The sequence below is a fragment of the Lepus europaeus genome, chromosome 1 (assembly GCF_033115175.1).
Source record: "Lepus europaeus isolate LE1 chromosome 1, mLepTim1.pri, whole genome shotgun sequence".
Taxonomy (NCBI): domain Eukaryota; kingdom Metazoa; phylum Chordata; class Mammalia; order Lagomorpha; family Leporidae; genus Lepus; species Lepus europaeus.
In genome coordinates this window covers 145,174,683-145,191,779 of record NC_084827.1, presented here as the reverse complement: position 1 = coordinate 145,191,779, position 17,097 = coordinate 145,174,683, and the positions used below count along the sequence as shown (strand labels likewise).

Here is a 17,097-nt window from a genome sequence, read left to right as displayed (position 1 = left end):
TGGTGTGTGTGTGTGTGTGCACTTTAATCAAAGGAAAAAAAACTGTATCAACATTTTTACTCTCACCCACATCTTATGATGTTTTGTGAGTTTATCCATAGTAAAAATTTCTAATGGCAGAGTTACTGAATTATGATAAATGCACATTTAAGTTTGGTAAACACTGCCAAGTAGACTTTCTGAAATCTTATGCTAATTTGCATTTTATCAATAGAATGTAAGGGTATCACTGACTCTATACTCTCCACAAGAATGAATCTGATAAAAAGTAGCATCTACTTTCTCTAATATGTGAAAATATTTTTTGTTTTTGTTTTAATTTTGAGTGATATTGAGCATCCTTTGTCAGTGGTTCTCAGCTGGGGACAGTTTTGTTCCCAAGGGACACTTGGCAATGTTTGAAGACATCTTTGGTTGTTAAACTTAGGGAAGGCCTGGGGAAAGGATTCCACTAGCAGACAGAGGAGGAAAAGGACAAAGGTTCTGCATAGCATCCTAGCATCCTACAATGCACACCACAAAGTCGCTATTGCCAGGGTTGAGAAACCCTATTTTGTATTAATCCATTTCATCTCTTTTGTTAGTTTATTAGGTATCATTCTTGAATTGTTTTATTGGTTGCTTTTGGGTTCATTGTATGTTTACAATTATTGCAATCTACCTCAGGCAATACTTTACTATTTCATATGTAGTATAAAAGCCTTACAATAATATAATTCCATTTTTCCCTTACTGCCCTTTGTACAGGGATACATTTTATTTCTATCTATGTTATAGACTGTACAATTTGCTGTTGTTATTTTTAAGCAGTTGATTATCACAACAATATTGAAATGTAATTAACATGCATCAAATTGCATGTTTTGAGTGTACAAATTGGTTTTGTCTCTTAGTCATATTCTCCTGTTCCTTAATACCAACCCCAGGCAGCCACTGATCTGCTTTCTATCACTATAGATAGTTGACATTTTCTAGAAGTTTATATAAATAGAATCATAAACTTGTACTCTTTTTTTTTCTGTTGGGCTTCTTTCTTCCAGCACAATTACTTTGTGATTTTTTCCATGTTGTATGTGTCACTAGAAAAATATTCCTAGTGCCAAACATCCCAGGTCATCGGAGTGCTATGATGGGCATAGTCACAGGATCTGTTCTTTGTTGTAGGTCATGACTGTCCAGGGTATGGTCATCACATGAGAATATACACTGCTGCACATGTCACTGCACTCGTCCGAGAAAAGCTGTCTAAAGGAAAAGACCCACATGACCAGACCCATTTCGCTCCTGAATGGCTTGATGGATTTCCTCTGCTCTGATTCATACCAAAGCTGCCCTTCTCAACCAAAGCCAGAAAGGATCCTGCATGAGTCAAGCCCAGAATGCCATTTTTACCTCACCAACAGGTGAAGAAAACCTCATGAATAGCAATCACAGAGACTCGCAGAGCATCACTGGTGAGTTCAGCTCAATAAACCAAAGTGTCGTCGCCTACAAGATAAAATGCAGATGCCTGGCCTGGAAACTGCTCTGATGAGCTCCAGCCTGCCTTCCCATCTAGATTGTTCCTCTCAGAGACAGACTGAGTCGGTCTCTCCATTCCGGGGTCTCTGCCCGCATTGCCAGAATCTGCCTGGTAATGCTGTTCTCGTCTGTGTCTGACTGCCCTGGCCCACGTGACCCTCGACGAGCAGGAGCTGCATGCCACTCTTCCTGTCTCCTCGGGGTCAGGGCACAGAGCCTTGTGTCTGTGTGCCCCGTGAGCCCTTGGCAACAGCGCCTGGCGCAAGAGAGGCTCTCAGCACTTACAGGTCATGCAGACAGAGGTACAGGCCCTTAACGCTTATCAGCAAGACTGAATTTAAAAAATTAAAAACCTTTCAACTCTCGAAGTTGGTTCTAAAGCTCAGCTAGCCACAGAAGCTGACTTGGCTGTTTCTAGAGTTACCTCAGTTAGCTTGAATATTCATGTTTGCTGACGATATATTACTATATTTAAATGTGGGATGCTGCTGTAAAACCAGTTGGTGATGTTATGTAACATACAGTTACTGCACAGTACCATTTTTCTAAAAATATGAGAAATTCTGAGGCCCTACAAACCCCAAATTATTTTTTTAAAATCAGTTTTGTTAAGACATCTTTATTAAGATGCAATAAAATATACCTATTCTAAGTGTATAGTTTGAGTTTTAGCAAATATATACACTTGTATAACCACCAGTACAATCAGGTTATAGAACTTTCATCCCACGACAGTTCTCTTGTACCCAGATCTCCCTGTGCCTCACCTTTGGCTCCAGGCAACCGCCAGTCTGCTTCCTACTACTACAGATTACATTAGTTTGTCCCAGAATGTCATATAAATTGAATCCATGTCTTTTGTATCTGACTTCTTTTGTGCATCGAAATGTGTTTGAGGTACTTCCGGTTGTGGAAGTATCAGTAGGTCATTTGTTTTCCTTGCTACGTAGCAATTAATCACCTCTGCTATTGTAGAGGAGAAGCAACTGTGGCCAATAAAGAATGCGTATGATTGTGTTCCAGTAAAGTCTGGTCGACAAACCAGACAGGCAGCGTGCTGGGCACGTGATGTGAAGATGGGGAGGATGCTTTGAGTGTGATGTGGGAAGACCGGTTTAGAGGCCGTGTTCAGGAGAAACAGGGGAGGCCCGAACCTCGAAGGAGGCAGTGTGGCTAGAAGAGAGAAGTAGGCGTTTGAGAACAATAAGGTAGAGAAGGACTTGTGAAGCTTGGGTGACTATGAGAGTAAAACAATAGTGCATCAGAAATATGAAAGCAGTGCAAAGGGCTGGTCTAAAGAATATTTAGTTTCATCAACTAGACCTGGATAGTACACTCATTTTGAAAATTGCTTTTTGTAACTAGGGAATTGGTGACCTTGAATTTTCACAAAATTTCATTAGTACTTATTCTAATGTATGTCGTGTTCATTTTCACTGTACTCTTGAATGCCTTGATTGTTTTTAACTCTGTATGTATTTGTGGTCAGCTTCACTTTCTGCAACTATTACAATGACAACTCTGTATGTAGTATTTGCATGGCAGGAAAAACGTGGATAATCACACGGAATTTGTAGTAACAAACTGGGTATATTTTCCAGGTTCTTATTAAGAGATCTGTCAAGGACTGAGAGCTGCTTTAGATGCAGCTCGTCTCTGTGTCTGTGATATGGAAGCCACTGCTTGTCCCTCTGGGTGACTGGGGGTGTCTGATGTTGCCAGCCCTCTGCTGTTTGACTTGTTAGATTGTCACTGTGAAGGTCAAGTGGTAGGAAGGTACTTTTTATGGTTTGTTTACCTAAGCTGCGCTTTGTTGTTCTCCAGTTTGCCAGAGAGAGCCTCTTTATACACCCACAAAGGAAATGCCAGATCTTTTTTTAAAAATGAGGGGATGAATATGACATCCTGTATTTTCTCTATTTTAAGCCCTACTATTTTCAACATGTTCAACAGGATAACTTTTTTTTTTTTTTTTTTTTTTTGGTAAGCTGCTGAATTTGAAAGGTGTTTGGTAGTAGGAAGTGTTAGGAACAGGAAGTCTGTAGCAGACACATAAAGGCAGACAAGCTGAGCTGTATCAGCGACAGCGTGTAGGTGAGACAGTAGTGACGGGAGCAGTTTTCAGTAAGTACCTGTGTGGGCCAGTGTTGCTCTGGGGGTCTTCATTGTTAACTTATTTATTTAACTGTGACTCTGGTAGATGATGCCCTTTATTTTACAAATGGGGGGAATGAAAACTGAGAAGAGAGAAGTCGTAAGGAGCCTACTAGTACTCCTTAGGAATGGAAGAGTCAGAATTAGAAGCTAAATACTATGCCGATGCCCATATCCTTTCCAATGTTGAAAATGAAAAACAGGATAAAATGGAAGTAGGGTTGGCACCCAGAGGAATTAGGAGCTATGTAGGACTACTATGGCATATTAGAGACATGGGGTGTAGGAACTTGTTCTAAGACACATGGCCAGCCTTTGTCTTGTGACAGACTACACAGATCACAAGAGAGCTTTGCAGTCCAGTGGGCACAGTGCTGGGGACTGTGACACGGATCTACTGGTCTTCAGCAAGTCACTCACCTTCTAAGTTGCAGTGTCCTTGTCTACACGGCAGAATTGACAGTTTAGGCATCTCCCACTTTTAATAGACCATAATTATTATTTAGATGCTATAGTAATAGAAGACTTGATTTGATCTTTAGGTCTAAAATCTCATTAGTAAAATAATAAAATAGCTAGCACGCAGAGAGCACTTCCACAGTGTAAATATTTTTCATGCCTTTTTCTCACTTGATTCACACAGCAGCTCTGGAGGTAAGTATAGGTTACTGTCACCTTCTCCATTTTACAGAAGAAAAATGAAGACTTAGAGGTTAAGTAACTCATCCAAGGTCACATTCTGGTCCGTGCAGAGCCAGAACTCAAACCCAGGACTTCACGACCTGCAGATTGGTGATCTTTATCACGATATCATCCTACTCTATGTTCTGTGAAGGCTGAGAAAGAGTTCTCACATTTTTTTTCCTTTCACTTCAGATTTCCTTCTCACATAATTAGGGCTTGAAATGTACTTTGTCTTGAATATAAAAAGGATAAAGTACTTACTCCAGTGCCAGTGATCAGTAAATATTATTGCTATTTTTCAAAAAATTCTAGCTTCTGTGAGAATATACTAAAATGTAATTTTCATGGATTTTGAAAAATCCTCCTACATAATTGAAATTTTTGTTTTTTCAAGTATTAGAGTTTTATCCCTTTTGAAGTGGGTGTGTATCCCATTTAGAAGTCATTGTTTTGTGTGTTATGTTCTCCCCTCAAGCATATAAGTTGAAATCAAACCTCTTTTTTTTTTTTTTTTTTTTTGACAGGCAGAGTGGATAGTGAGAGAGAGAGACAGAGAGAAAGGTCTTCCTTTTTGCCGTTGGTTCACCCTCCAATGGCCGCTGCAGCCGGCGCATCATGCTGATCCGAAGCCAGGAGCCAGGTGCTTCTCCTGGTCTCCCATGCGGGTGCAGGGCCCAAGGACTTGGGCCATCCTCCACTGCCTTCCCGGGCCATAGCAGAGAGCTGGCCTGGAAGAGGGCAACCGGGATAGAGTCCGGCGTCCCAACCGGGACTAGAACCCGGTGTGCCGGCGCCGCAAGGCAGAGGATTAGCCTGTTAAGCCACGGCGCCGGCCAAATCAAACCTCTTTTAAACAATGTTAAATAAATTGGTAATAATGAAATAAGAAATTTGCTTGAATTCATTTTAAACTTTAAAAATGTAGTTCTACCACTCAGTAATATATGTTTAAATAGCGTGTAATCAAAATTTATGGTATGATTTTTACTTTAGAAGCTCTCTTATTAAAGGATATGTTAATAAAAATCATTGGTGAAATGATCTTTTGTAACATTTCTTTGGTTGTCCAATTTCATGACAGTAATTTCACTGATTTTTCACAATAGTCTAGAAAATTGAAATATACTAGATTCATTTACCCAGATTCTCCTTTGTAGATGTCTGCTCCAATGAGGATCTCCCTGAAGTTGAGCTGGTGAGTCTGCTAGAGGAACAGCTACCACAGTACAAGCTAAGAGTAGACTCACTCTTTCTGTATGAAAACCAAGACTGGACTCAGTCCCAGCCCCAGCAGCAGCATGCATCTGATGCCCTCTCTCCAGTCCTTGCTGAAGAGACGTTCCGCTATATGAGTGAGTACTTTGTACCCTCTTAGAGTTTGTCTGCTGAACATGGGTGTCATGATACTGACTTTTAAGAGATTTGACCAAGGGACCAGCATTGTGATGTAGCAGGTTAGACCGCCACCTGAGACACCACTTCCTATATGGGCACCATTTCCAGTCCTGTAGTGGTCATGGTTCGTGTATGCCAACTCGTCCCGGAACTGTGTCTGTCTGAATGCAGAAAGTTTGTCTTCTTTATACTTCAGTGGCTAGTGTTACAGGCATACTTAGATGTCCCCATTTTTTCCATCTTGTACTTGATATTTTCCTCAGGCTGAATAGAAAAGGAGTTTTCTTAGGAAGCAGTGAAATTATTTAAAGTTTTCAGATTGCTTCCTGTCTGTCAGCTCGCTATCCTGAGCTATAACTCTCTGACTCTTATTTTCTCTATTCAACACTGTCACAGAGTTTATGCCAGTCATTAAGAAACATAGTTCTTTGGTCCATGAGTAATATGCAGTTATAATAATGCCAGGCAGAAGTTATTGTTCACTGTATGATCAGCTCTGTTATTTACTTAAAGATTCATAGAGACTAAGTCCATGAGAGGCTGAGCAGATATGTCCTGAAAATAGGTCTGTTTTCATAACAAATTGTCGGAAATGACAAAATTAAATAGAGGAATTTTTTAAAGGACTTAAAAATTTATTTATTTGAAAAGCAGAGGTATAGAGAGAGAAAGAGAGAGATCTTTCATCTGTTGGTTCACTCTCCAAATGGTACAACTGCCAGGACTGGGCCAGGCCAAAACCAAGAACCAGGAACTTCATCCAAGTCTCCCACATGGGAAGCATGTGCCCAACTACTTGGGCCATCCTCCACTGCTTTCCCAAGCTCTTTAGCAGGGAGCTGGATCATAAGTGGAGCAGCCTGGAATAAAACCAATGCCTAATGGGATGCCAGTATTGCAAGCAGTGGCTCAACAGCTATGCTACAATGTCAGTCCAAGTAGAGGAATTTTTGAATTTTAAAGTAAGAAGACCTTTTTTACATTTGACCTCATTCCAAAAATCTGCATGAAGGCTGAGCTGGCTTTTTTTTTTTTTTCCCCACTTCATTTGTTAGAAAAGCGTTGTATGCCTAGTAGCTGTTAGAATATATAATTAAGTCTTTTAGTTCAACACTCATATGTTTGTGAAATTCCTTTAATTTTAATCAGACTAGAGATTGTATTTGATCTTAGACATTTTCCCATCGAATGCTTCAGTGTTTTCAATGCCAGATTGTCACTGGAGCATGATTGTTGTGAAATACTCATTTGCATGATAATCATTAACTTGCTTTTAGTTTCCTAGAACTTTTACTGTTCAAAAAAAAGAGTAAGCATGTTTAAACTTGAAATATTCCAAAGCCCAAGTAAAACTACATTGTTGTACTCACTTTTTCTGTTAAATAGTAAGACTAAGGCTCTCAATGTTTTCTTAATTTTTTAGGTAGAGAAATTACTTGCTTGAGATTTTCTGGAAAATTTTGTTTAGAAGAAACACTATTTTTTTATTTCCATTTCCTTTTGCTCCTTGAGTTTTCAACCTTGTGAGAGCTTTCAAACTGAAATTTCATCAGGATAAACTTAGTTTATCATTATTTTGATAAAGTGACACAGAAATTGCCCCTTGGTTTACAAGGCCCCTGATGGGTGGAACTATAGCTAAAAAGATCTCTTAGATCATAATTCAGTGGAGTTACTTTTAGGATGAATTGTCAGTGAAAAGACAAGAAAATAAAGGATATTTAAGTTCTGAAATACTTTTCAAGACTTTATACAAAATCACAATGTTCAAGGAAACACTCTAGAACTTGAGATCAAGAGGATAATGCAGATCCCTCTGTCAAGGTTCTGAAAAGTTCCTCTTCCTTTAGTCTGAGGTACTATCGTCACTTTAGTAATTTGAACATTGTACTATATAGGATGCATCTAAAATTATGAAACAAATAAGCTAAGATTATAATTGATCTTCTAATACTTTATCTTTGCTCTGTAGTCTCACTGTCATTTTAAAGGTATCAATTCTTTGGGTTAATAGTTCAGTCAAATATACATAAACATGAATTTGCATCTTATGAAAGTAAAAGATAAGTTATTTGCTTTATTTCTCAAATTGGCCAGGGCTTACAAAGCAAAATAGAAAACATTCTTCCCCACGGTTTTCTCTCCCCCTGAGATTTCTTACATACCCTGGCAGGCCATCCTAGGGTTACTTTAGCCCCTTCTGATCCCTCCTTCCCTCATGTGCCAGGGACTACTTGTGTCCATCACAATGAGTTTCAATAGCTAATCAATACAGGTAGCACTTTAGGTCGCCCCAGGGTTTCCCAACTTTATTAAGAGTAATCCCAGAGTGAGCTGTAGCCAAGAGACGTCATGCAATCAGGACACAACACAACAGAAAGTGTTCCGTGTAAAGACCACAAGTAGAAAACTGATCTGCTTTTCAGGGGATTTCCTTTGGGAATAAAGGATCACCTGGCCACTCTCTAAAGCATAAGAAAAAGAAGACAGGACATTTTTATTTTGTAAGTTTTATGTAAGCCAGTGATTTTCAAAATATGGACCTTGCCATAAGTATGACTTTGGAACTTGGTAGAAAGGCACACTCTTGGGCTCCCACCTCATCTACAGAATCTGAAACTCTGAATGGGACAAGGAAGTCTATGTTTCTGGAAGTCCTCCTGGTGATACTAACACACATCAAGTTTGAAAACCAGTGACATAAAGCATTGTCAACAATGCTAAATGGCCATTGCACCCTAGTTGTAGAATTAAGGAATTAGCCAGAGTGTACAATTTTTTTTTAATTTATTTCTTTCTTTGAAAGGCAGAGTTACAGAGAGGCAACGAGAGAGAGAGAGAAAGGTTTTCCATCCATTGATTCACTCCCCAAGATGGCCACAATGGCCGGAGCTGCGCTGATCCAAAGCTAGGAGCCAGGAGCTTCTTCTGGGTCTCCCATGGGGGTTCAGGGGCCCAAGGAGTTGAGCTAGCTTATGCTGCTTTCCCAGGCCATAGTAGAGAGCTAGATCAGAAGTGGAGCAGCTGGGACTTGAACTGGCACCCATATGGGATGCCGGCACTGCGGGTGGTAGTTTTCCCACCATGCCACAGCGCCAGCCCCTAAGGTGTACAATTTTGCAGAGAAATACTGCTTGTAGAAAGTAGTACTTCTGATCAGTAGGTATGTTCTTCCTCAAGCCTTGCCCTCAGAAATCATGGGTCAGTGCTGACAGGAGAGGAAATATGGCTGATAATGTTCATGAAACATTAACCATAAGTCACATCATAGAAGAGAAGTAAGCCACCATCCTTGGACATCTGCCGTATAATGGGGGATCTTATCACCTATGCATCATAAACTAGCTTGTTACTGTCCTTGGGAGAATTGAGGAAAATTGGCACTCAAATCGTTTGTTTCCAGGCCTTCCCTCTCTCCTGGAACCCTCCTGAGAAATGCTAGCCTAGAAGGCGCGTGTCCTGTGTCCCAGCTCTTCTGAAGGCAGTTTGTTCATGGTAGAGATATCCTCTGTATTATGGCAGCAGGGGCTGCAATCACTTCTTTAGGTTGGAAATCGCACGAATCCCTAGTTGTCTGGAGCTATTGCAGTCTTTCCCGTATGAGTGGTAGTTGTGTTTCATTTTCTTGTGGTTTTGGTTTTTTGGTGTGGGCAGTTTGGAGAATGAATTTTCTTTAAAATTCAGTAATTGTGGTAAAAACTCTAAATCTTGAAAAGGACAGGCATATGAGAGAGTTACCAAGCGCTGTGGACTATAACAGACAGAGAGAGCAAAATAGATTAACATTGGTATCTCCCATCATGAGTAATATGGGGTTGTGGTGGCTGACGTGAAATTGTACAGGAATAGAATGTGAAATGAGGATACGTGAAGCGCTTATGTGTGTTAAACCCCTCCTCCCGTGTTTTCAGAAACATTTGATTCCCTAAATATTGCGCCACAAATGTTGAATATTCATTAATAACCTTTGGGAAATAATTGGCAAAGTTGTTCTAGGAAAGTATTTGTCATCTCCCCGACACATAAACATCTTATTCAAGAGTTACATAAGTTCATGTCTGGAACTAAGCAAGGATCACTGATACTTTCCATACCATTTAATATGTTTTCATTTTACTAACTGAGAACTGAAGGGAAAATGGGTTTTGATAGGATTGATTACAATAGCCGGATTGCCTGTCTACAGTCTTGGTTATAGAATTATAGAGAAGAATTAGTTTATGGCTTTTGAAGCATTTGATCACAGTGCCCGAATGCCAAAGAACATAACAGAGCTTTGCCCAGGGTCCTTTTGGAATCCTCCCAAGCAGCGTGTCCTTATCAGGAGGACTGTGTTGGAGAAGAGAAGACTGAACTGGCAAGGCTGTGTTGCCATCTGCTGGACTGACTGCCATCTCATTGAAATGAAACTGACCCTGCCTTTGGGGCTTAGTAGTTGATAGGCTGCTTCTTATAAAATGTAAGGATTAGAGAATTCCAACTGCTCCCTAGCTAATTTCTCTGCCATCATAAATATTGAAGCATTTTAAAATGCATATTTGATTTTTGAAGCCTCTTAGTAGGAGTTGCAATTTTTTTCTCATGGCAGAAATAGCCTTTGTTCTTCATGGATGTTAGCAAAAAAACTGAAAGCCGAGCTACCATAATCTCTACCCAAAGATAACCACTCTTAACATTTTACTCTGTATTCTTCCAGCCTCTCCTACAGAGATAGGTTCACACTTTACAAAGCAAAATGTGTATCTGTGTTGTTTTATAATCTAGACTCATAGATGTATGAGAGTTCTTCATAAAGCTCCTGGAAAATGGAATTAAAAGATACATTTATATCGATACTGTAAGTTTTGAAATCCACATGTAGTTTTTTCATACTACATATTTCTATGAATTTTTAGAAAGCCATGTGTATATTCTGGTACTTGGTTAGTTGCGGGCCTGAGGTCCTTTGTGGGGTCCGGTAGAGCCTGCAGCACACTGCAAGGAACCCCACAATGGGTGCGCACATTACCTAAGGTTTTTCTCTCATCACCTTGTAAGGTGGCCATTACCACTTCCAAATTAAAATCCCATCTTTGCCACTAATAGCTTGCTTTGTGGTCTTAGACATGTCACATAGTTCTTCTCAGAGGAGAACCCTCATACCAGAAAATGAGATCATCAAACTAGATAACTTGTGCAGGTTCAACTCTGAATTTCTGTGCTATGACAGATGGTTAGCATTTATAGGAAATACGTATTCATTTCCCCTCGCCAAAACATGTTTCATTCTAAACGTTCCTTTCCTGTATTCCTTCATTTTTTTCTTCCCCTTTGATCATGTGTGACTTGTAGTTAGTGGTTGTTTTTTACTGCCTTAACTTAACTGGTTTTACCTCAAGTTAAATCTGCCTTTTCACCCTCAGCTCTGGTCAGGCATGTACACAAGCCATGTCATGTGCTTTTGAAATTTGTTTTATAAAAACTGTTTGTATTTTTAGGACATCTGGTTCTTGCTTTAGGTATTCATGGTAGACCATTGATTTGTATCCCAGGCTCCTCATCAGAATGCTACAATCTTCTACTTATTACCAGTGTCCTAGATGGCTTCCAAATCAATTCAGAACCTGGGGTTGCAAACTCACTCTAGAACTGGCTCTAGATTGGATTCAGTTTTGCAGCCCCTGACTGGTTTTCTGTAATTAATTTAGAGCAGAGCTATGTTGATTTGATTGTTTCCCCCGATTTTGTTATTAAGACCAGAATCAGACCACTCACTATCTGCCTAAACTTTTAATCATTTGCTCTTCCCGTGATGCCAGGTTAAAGTATTTTTGTTCCTTAGGCCCAAGATCTCTTCCCTGATCACCATGGTTAAATTATAGAGCCGATTTCTTTATTTGTCAATATTTATTATTTTGGAGTAAAAATGTTTATTTCTGTATTTTTTTAAAAGATTTTGTGTTTTATTTTAAAACTTTTCCAGCCATCTCCTAATAATCACCAACCCAGTATGCTGTTTTTTCTTTTAACTGGAAAAGGACTGTTGTTAATAATTAAACTGTAGATAACTCAGACACATTTTAGGCAATGGTGCTAGGAAAAAAAATACAGATCTCAGATAAAAGTAAACTTATCCAGTAGTGTCTGGCATATTTAGTCTTCTGGGCACCCTAAAGGAACAACAAATGACTTGAATTATAGTATCCACTGCCAACCTAGTGAATTATTTAGGGAGAATTTAAATAAAATCAGGGCCATTTCACCCATTTCACTTGTGTTTAAGGCGCAGTAATTGCAAACAATTATACGATACTTAGCAGTTCACTGAATACTTTATTCCTTGGTAGATTATCATGTTTGTTCCTCCTTTTGACCTTCTGAGATAAGCATTACCACCTCCGTAGTACAAATATGGAATAAGAATCCCAGAAGAAGTAAGTGACTCGGTCACACTCACTAAATTACCTGAATTCCACTTTGCTGCTCAGAATTCCCTGTTCTTTCACATTTCAGGGCAAACTAGTTGTAACATCAGCCTAAGCCAAAACACACATCGAGATGATGAGAAAAGTGTCATGTAATATGTTCAGAGTAAAAATAATTCCTGTTTTGGTTTATGTGGTTTGCTTTAAAAGATTCTTAGTGTGGCTGTGGAAACATCGGAATCCTATTTACTCTTATGCACCAAATGATCCAGATACATCAGTGATCTCTGAACTTGTGAAGTGCTGAAGTGTTGGGCTTGAATTATCCTAGCATGCAGCTTATTTCATAGCAGAGACCCAGATGTAATGAGGGTTTTAGGACAAAGGCTTTTTCATTAAGTGTAAAAAGATGATGACTCACAGAATTACAAAAAGCCCAAGGCTCATTTCTTGTTTATAGTATTGCACATACTGGATGATCATAGATGGCCAAGATAAGCACAGCAGACTTCTCTGTGAATTTCTAACAGCATAACCCCTCAGTAACTCGCCCTTTAATAACCAATCTAGATTAAGGCATAGATCAGTTGGCAATGGAATCCATTCTCCCATCCCCTGTTCTCAAATGTGAGCGGGCCAAAACTTATCTCATTGGCGGAGGAGGAGATAGTTGTGAAGTGCCTGCCTTGTGATCTTTTGACAGTTTCTTAATTCATTGTGTATTGTGCACTTTATAATAATTGGTTCATTTCCTGAGTGTCTAATATGTGAATTACTTCTTTTTATTCTCCTGAATGACTTTTTGTAAAAGCCTGAAATTTTGTTGTTGCTGTTATCTTTCACTTCTTGTGTATATTTTAATTTTTTTGTATTTCTAACACCTATAAACAGTTGCTTTGTTTAATAACTGTCTTAGTTCTAGGCACAGACAGGGTGGAGCAGATGACCAAAACCTACAATGACATTGACATGGTTACACATCTCCTGGCAGAGGTAGGAATGTATCTTTTCTTTCTCCAGTACAAAAAGTTAAAACTTAAGAAGCCTTGGGAATCTATCAAAATTGCGTATCAAATGGAAAACGATGATGTCTGTGCCGGAATCAATGACTCACCAACTGGCATTCCAAAGTCAAATGGTTCCTGAAGCTCATTGTTGTGAAGTTGTAGAGGATGTGTTTGTTTGTGTATTTGTTTGTTTAAATGATGCTGGCTGGTCTCCCTGTCCTATAAAAAAAAGGGGGGGAGAGGGGGAACCATTTGTAACTAACGCCTGCTGTCGCTCACCTGGGGAAGAGCTGTCCGCGCACGCAGCAGCTCCATCACAGGTGCACGGCAGTTCACAGCTTCTTGCTCTTTGTACTTTCAGTCTGCTTGTCCATGGCAATTTTATTTTGCGTGATCTTCAAGTTGTCAGTCAGTAGGCTCCTCCTTGTATTTCAGTTTCAGTCGATTTTAGGGAACACAGTCCTTTTCTTTAACCTATCCTTCTCCCGTCTTCTCCAACTCCCCAGAATGACTTCTGTGTCTGCCACTTAGCCTGCATTTAAGATGAGATAAAAAGGCCTTGAAAATTTGGAGCTAACCATCCAACTGTTTTCATTTGCTGTGGAGAGAAAGACTAGAACTTAATGTTATTTATCCAGTGATTAATGTTGCAGAATCTGTATTCATATATAAGGTGGTTAGACATACATAGTTTCCATTCCACAGAATACAGTCCCTTCGCCACCATGCATATGGGATTCCTGTGGCCTTGCTAAGTATCACCATCTACCCAAAAGAGTAACTCTGGGTAGAAGCTACCTGCTTGGCTTTTCTACAAGTCTCCCTGCATGTACCCCCAGCTTCTTCGGACTCCCTTCCTCTCTGAACTCTAGGCAGAGCCCTGTAGCCTCAGAATTTCCCGTTTTCTTTCCTGTCATCATTCTTTCACCTGTTGACAACAGGGCTCCTGGCTGTGCTTTCCTCTAAGCCACTGCCTCTGGGTGCATGTAAGCTTTGCCTGCCTGCTCCCCGTATCTCAGTTATTTAATTCTATATCATTACCATGCTCGAAAGATAAATGCATTCAACAAAATCTTGCTAGACTTTTCACATGTGCCAGACCCAATCCTCATTTTCAAAGGCTATGCTAGTTTTATAATCCTCCAGAATTGTAAGTTTAAATATTGGGTTGCTGTATCCTAATTGCCTAGGATAATTCATCTCACTTGATAACAAGAAAGAATCCTCTTGCATTTATCACTGTGCAGTCATTCATTTGATTGGCATTTAGTACTGCTGTCTGCATGCCAAGCCCTGGGTTAGTTTATTTTCAGTATTAAGATGAATCTTGATGCTTTCTAGGACATTGTTAGTAAAATTGACTGCAGAATTTCTGAACCACCATTTGTTGTTGTTTTTACTAAAAGAGAGGGTGCATTTGCTATTTCCATAGAGGGATCGTGATCTTGAGCTTGCTGCTCGAATTGGACAAGCTCTCTTAAAGCGGAACCATGTGTTATCTGAGCAGAATGAAGCCCTGGAGGAGCAATTGGGACAAGCTTTTGATCAGGTAAGCCTTTGATCAAGGATTTACAGCATTAAATAATTAGGTCTTGTGCAGTAGAAAAATTGACTTTCCTGGGTGTCCCTGAACTAATGAACAACACATAAATAACATCAGTTCTTACTGACTTTGGGGCAACTGTTACTATACAGAACACTTGTGACTCTTAGTCATTATAAAGCTTATAGATGTTCTCTGTAACTTGTTACTTTTATCTGGTTTCATTTCTATTTTATAAATGCAATATGAATGGTAATATTGGAGCTAGTAGATTGAAATGTTTATTACCTAGAATTAAAATCAGTACTCCAAAGACATGGCGTGGTTATATACAGCTTGCAAGTACGACTGGGATAAGCATTTGAAATAGGGGTCTATTCTGATTCTTTGGAGGTTCTTCAATTTGTTTTGTTTTCAACTGTGAGTGTATTATTATCTTACGTGAAATTTTCCTCCTATATATTCCTGTTACATTGAATATGAAAATTGACTTTTCTTCTTACCAGCTATAGAAAAAGCTATATTTGTTGAGTTAATGATCTAAAACTGTGGCTTGTGTAATAGTATCTTTTAACATGTTAACATTAGTAGTGAAACCTAGAGGCAGATTTTTTTTTTAATAGTGAAAAACAGTTTTTCTGTGAATAAGAAGCTGTATAGCATATAAATAATGCAAAGTAAAGAACATCTTCTAGATGAAGTGCTTTTTATGTGCAGGTTCATCAGCTACAGCACGAGCTATCTAAGAAAGATGAGCTGCTTCGCATTGTCTCCATCGCTTCGGAAGAGAGTGAAACAGATTCCAGCTGCTCCACACCTCTTCGGTTCAATGAGTCCTTTAGTCTGTCTCAAGGTTTGCTGCAGTTGGACATGCTGCAAGAAAAGCTCAAGGAACTGGAAGAAGAGAATATGGCTCTTCGATCCAAGGTACATTCAACCCAATCCACAGGCTCCTTTCCTTTACAGGCTAGAAGGTTCAGGTCCTGGCAGTATTGAAGTGCCATATACCATATTAAAGATATGCTATTGGGGCCGGCACTGTGGCACGGCGGTTTAACACCCTGGCCTGAAGCGCCAGCATCCCATGTGGTCTGCAGTTCGAGACCCAGCTGCTCCACTTCCAGTCTAGCTCTCTGCTATGGCCTGGGAAAGCAGTAAAAGATAGCAAAGGTCCTTGGGCCCCTGCACCCATGTGGGAAACCCAGAAGAAGCTCTTGGCTCCTGGCTTCGGATCGGTTCAGCTCCGGTCGTTACAGCCAATTGGGGAGTGAACCATCCGATGGAAGACCTCTCTCTCTGTCTCTCCTCTCTTTGTGTGACTCTGGCTTTCAAATAAATAAATAAATAAACCTTTTTTAAAAAAAAAAAGAAACAGATACGCTATTGGCATTCTGGTTAGGCAGTGGCAGACAAGAAACAAGACAATTGGCTTCCCTTGTTATTTAAATCCCAGTAAATGTGGATGATAATGGCTGACAGATAAAATAGAGAAAGCCACAGCGTAGAATATTCATCTTGTGAATTTTAAACAAACAACTAAATAATTACAACTAAGTGCTGTGTCAGAAGATTACAAAGTTCTGTGAGCTTATATGGGGTGTAGTCAAGAATATCCTATATGGGGCTGGCTTTGGGGCACAGTGGGTGGAGCCTGCGCTTGCTGTGCTGGCCTCCCATATCTGAGTGCTAGTAGAGTCCTGGCTGATCCACTTACCATCCTGCTAACGCACCTTGGAAGGCAGCAGAGAATGGTCCAAGCGGCTGGACCCCTGCCACCCTTGTGGGAGACCCAGATGGAGTTCCTGACTCGTGGCTTTAGTCTGACCCAGCCCCAGCTGTTGCGTCCATTTGGGGAGTAAACCAGCAGATGGAAGATCTCTCAATCTCTATTTCTCTTGCTCTCTTCTCCCTCTCCCTCTCCCTCTCCCTCTCCCTCTCCCTCTCCCTCTCTCTCTCTCTCTCGTGTGTGTGTGTGTGTGTGTGTGTGTCACTCTTCTTTTCAAATAAATAAATAAATCTTTAAAAGAGAGAGAGAGAGAAATCTCTTCCAATCCACTGGTTCACTCCCCAGATGGCCACAACCGTGGGATTGGGCCAGGACGAAGTCAAGAACCCAGCATTCCATCTGGGTGGATCAAAAACAGAGCACCCAAGACCCAAGCCAGCGGCAGGAGGGCTCCCGTGTGGAATGCTGATGCCAGAAACGGCTGCTTAACCCACTGTACCACAATGCCAGCTCCAGAAGTTCCCTCTTTCTCTATTGCTCTGCCTTTCAAATAAAGAAAGAAAGAAAGAAATCATTTTTTAAAAAAGAAAAAAGTAAAGGAAGTGTTATGTAAGCAAGTGACATTTTACTGAGACAGAAATGTAAGTTATGGGATAGGAAGCA

At 40.1% G+C, this 17,097-nt stretch overlaps 1 protein-coding gene across 2 annotated transcripts in view; it reads left to right on the top strand.

Annotated features, from left to right (window-relative positions):
* The window catches only part of TRAK2 (trafficking kinesin protein 2), a 69,695-nt gene that overhangs the window by 28,575 nt on the left and 24,023 nt on the right, over positions 1-17,097 (top strand). Inside the window, exons 2-6 of one of the 2 annotated variants that reach the window (XM_062189966.1) lie at positions 1,165-1,454; positions 5,517-5,711; positions 13,081-13,151; positions 14,598-14,714; positions 15,426-15,635. In XM_062189966.1, the coding sequence (XP_062045950.1) occupies positions 1,364-1,454; positions 5,517-5,711; positions 13,081-13,151; positions 14,598-14,714; positions 15,426-15,635 (684 nt within the window). In that variant the 5' untranslated portion in view covers positions 1,165-1,363. Of the gene's footprint in view, positions 1-1,164; positions 1,455-5,516; positions 5,712-13,074; positions 13,152-14,597; positions 14,715-15,425; positions 15,636-17,097 lie in introns of both variants that reach the window. The other variant, XM_062189963.1, reaches the window with a different exon arrangement.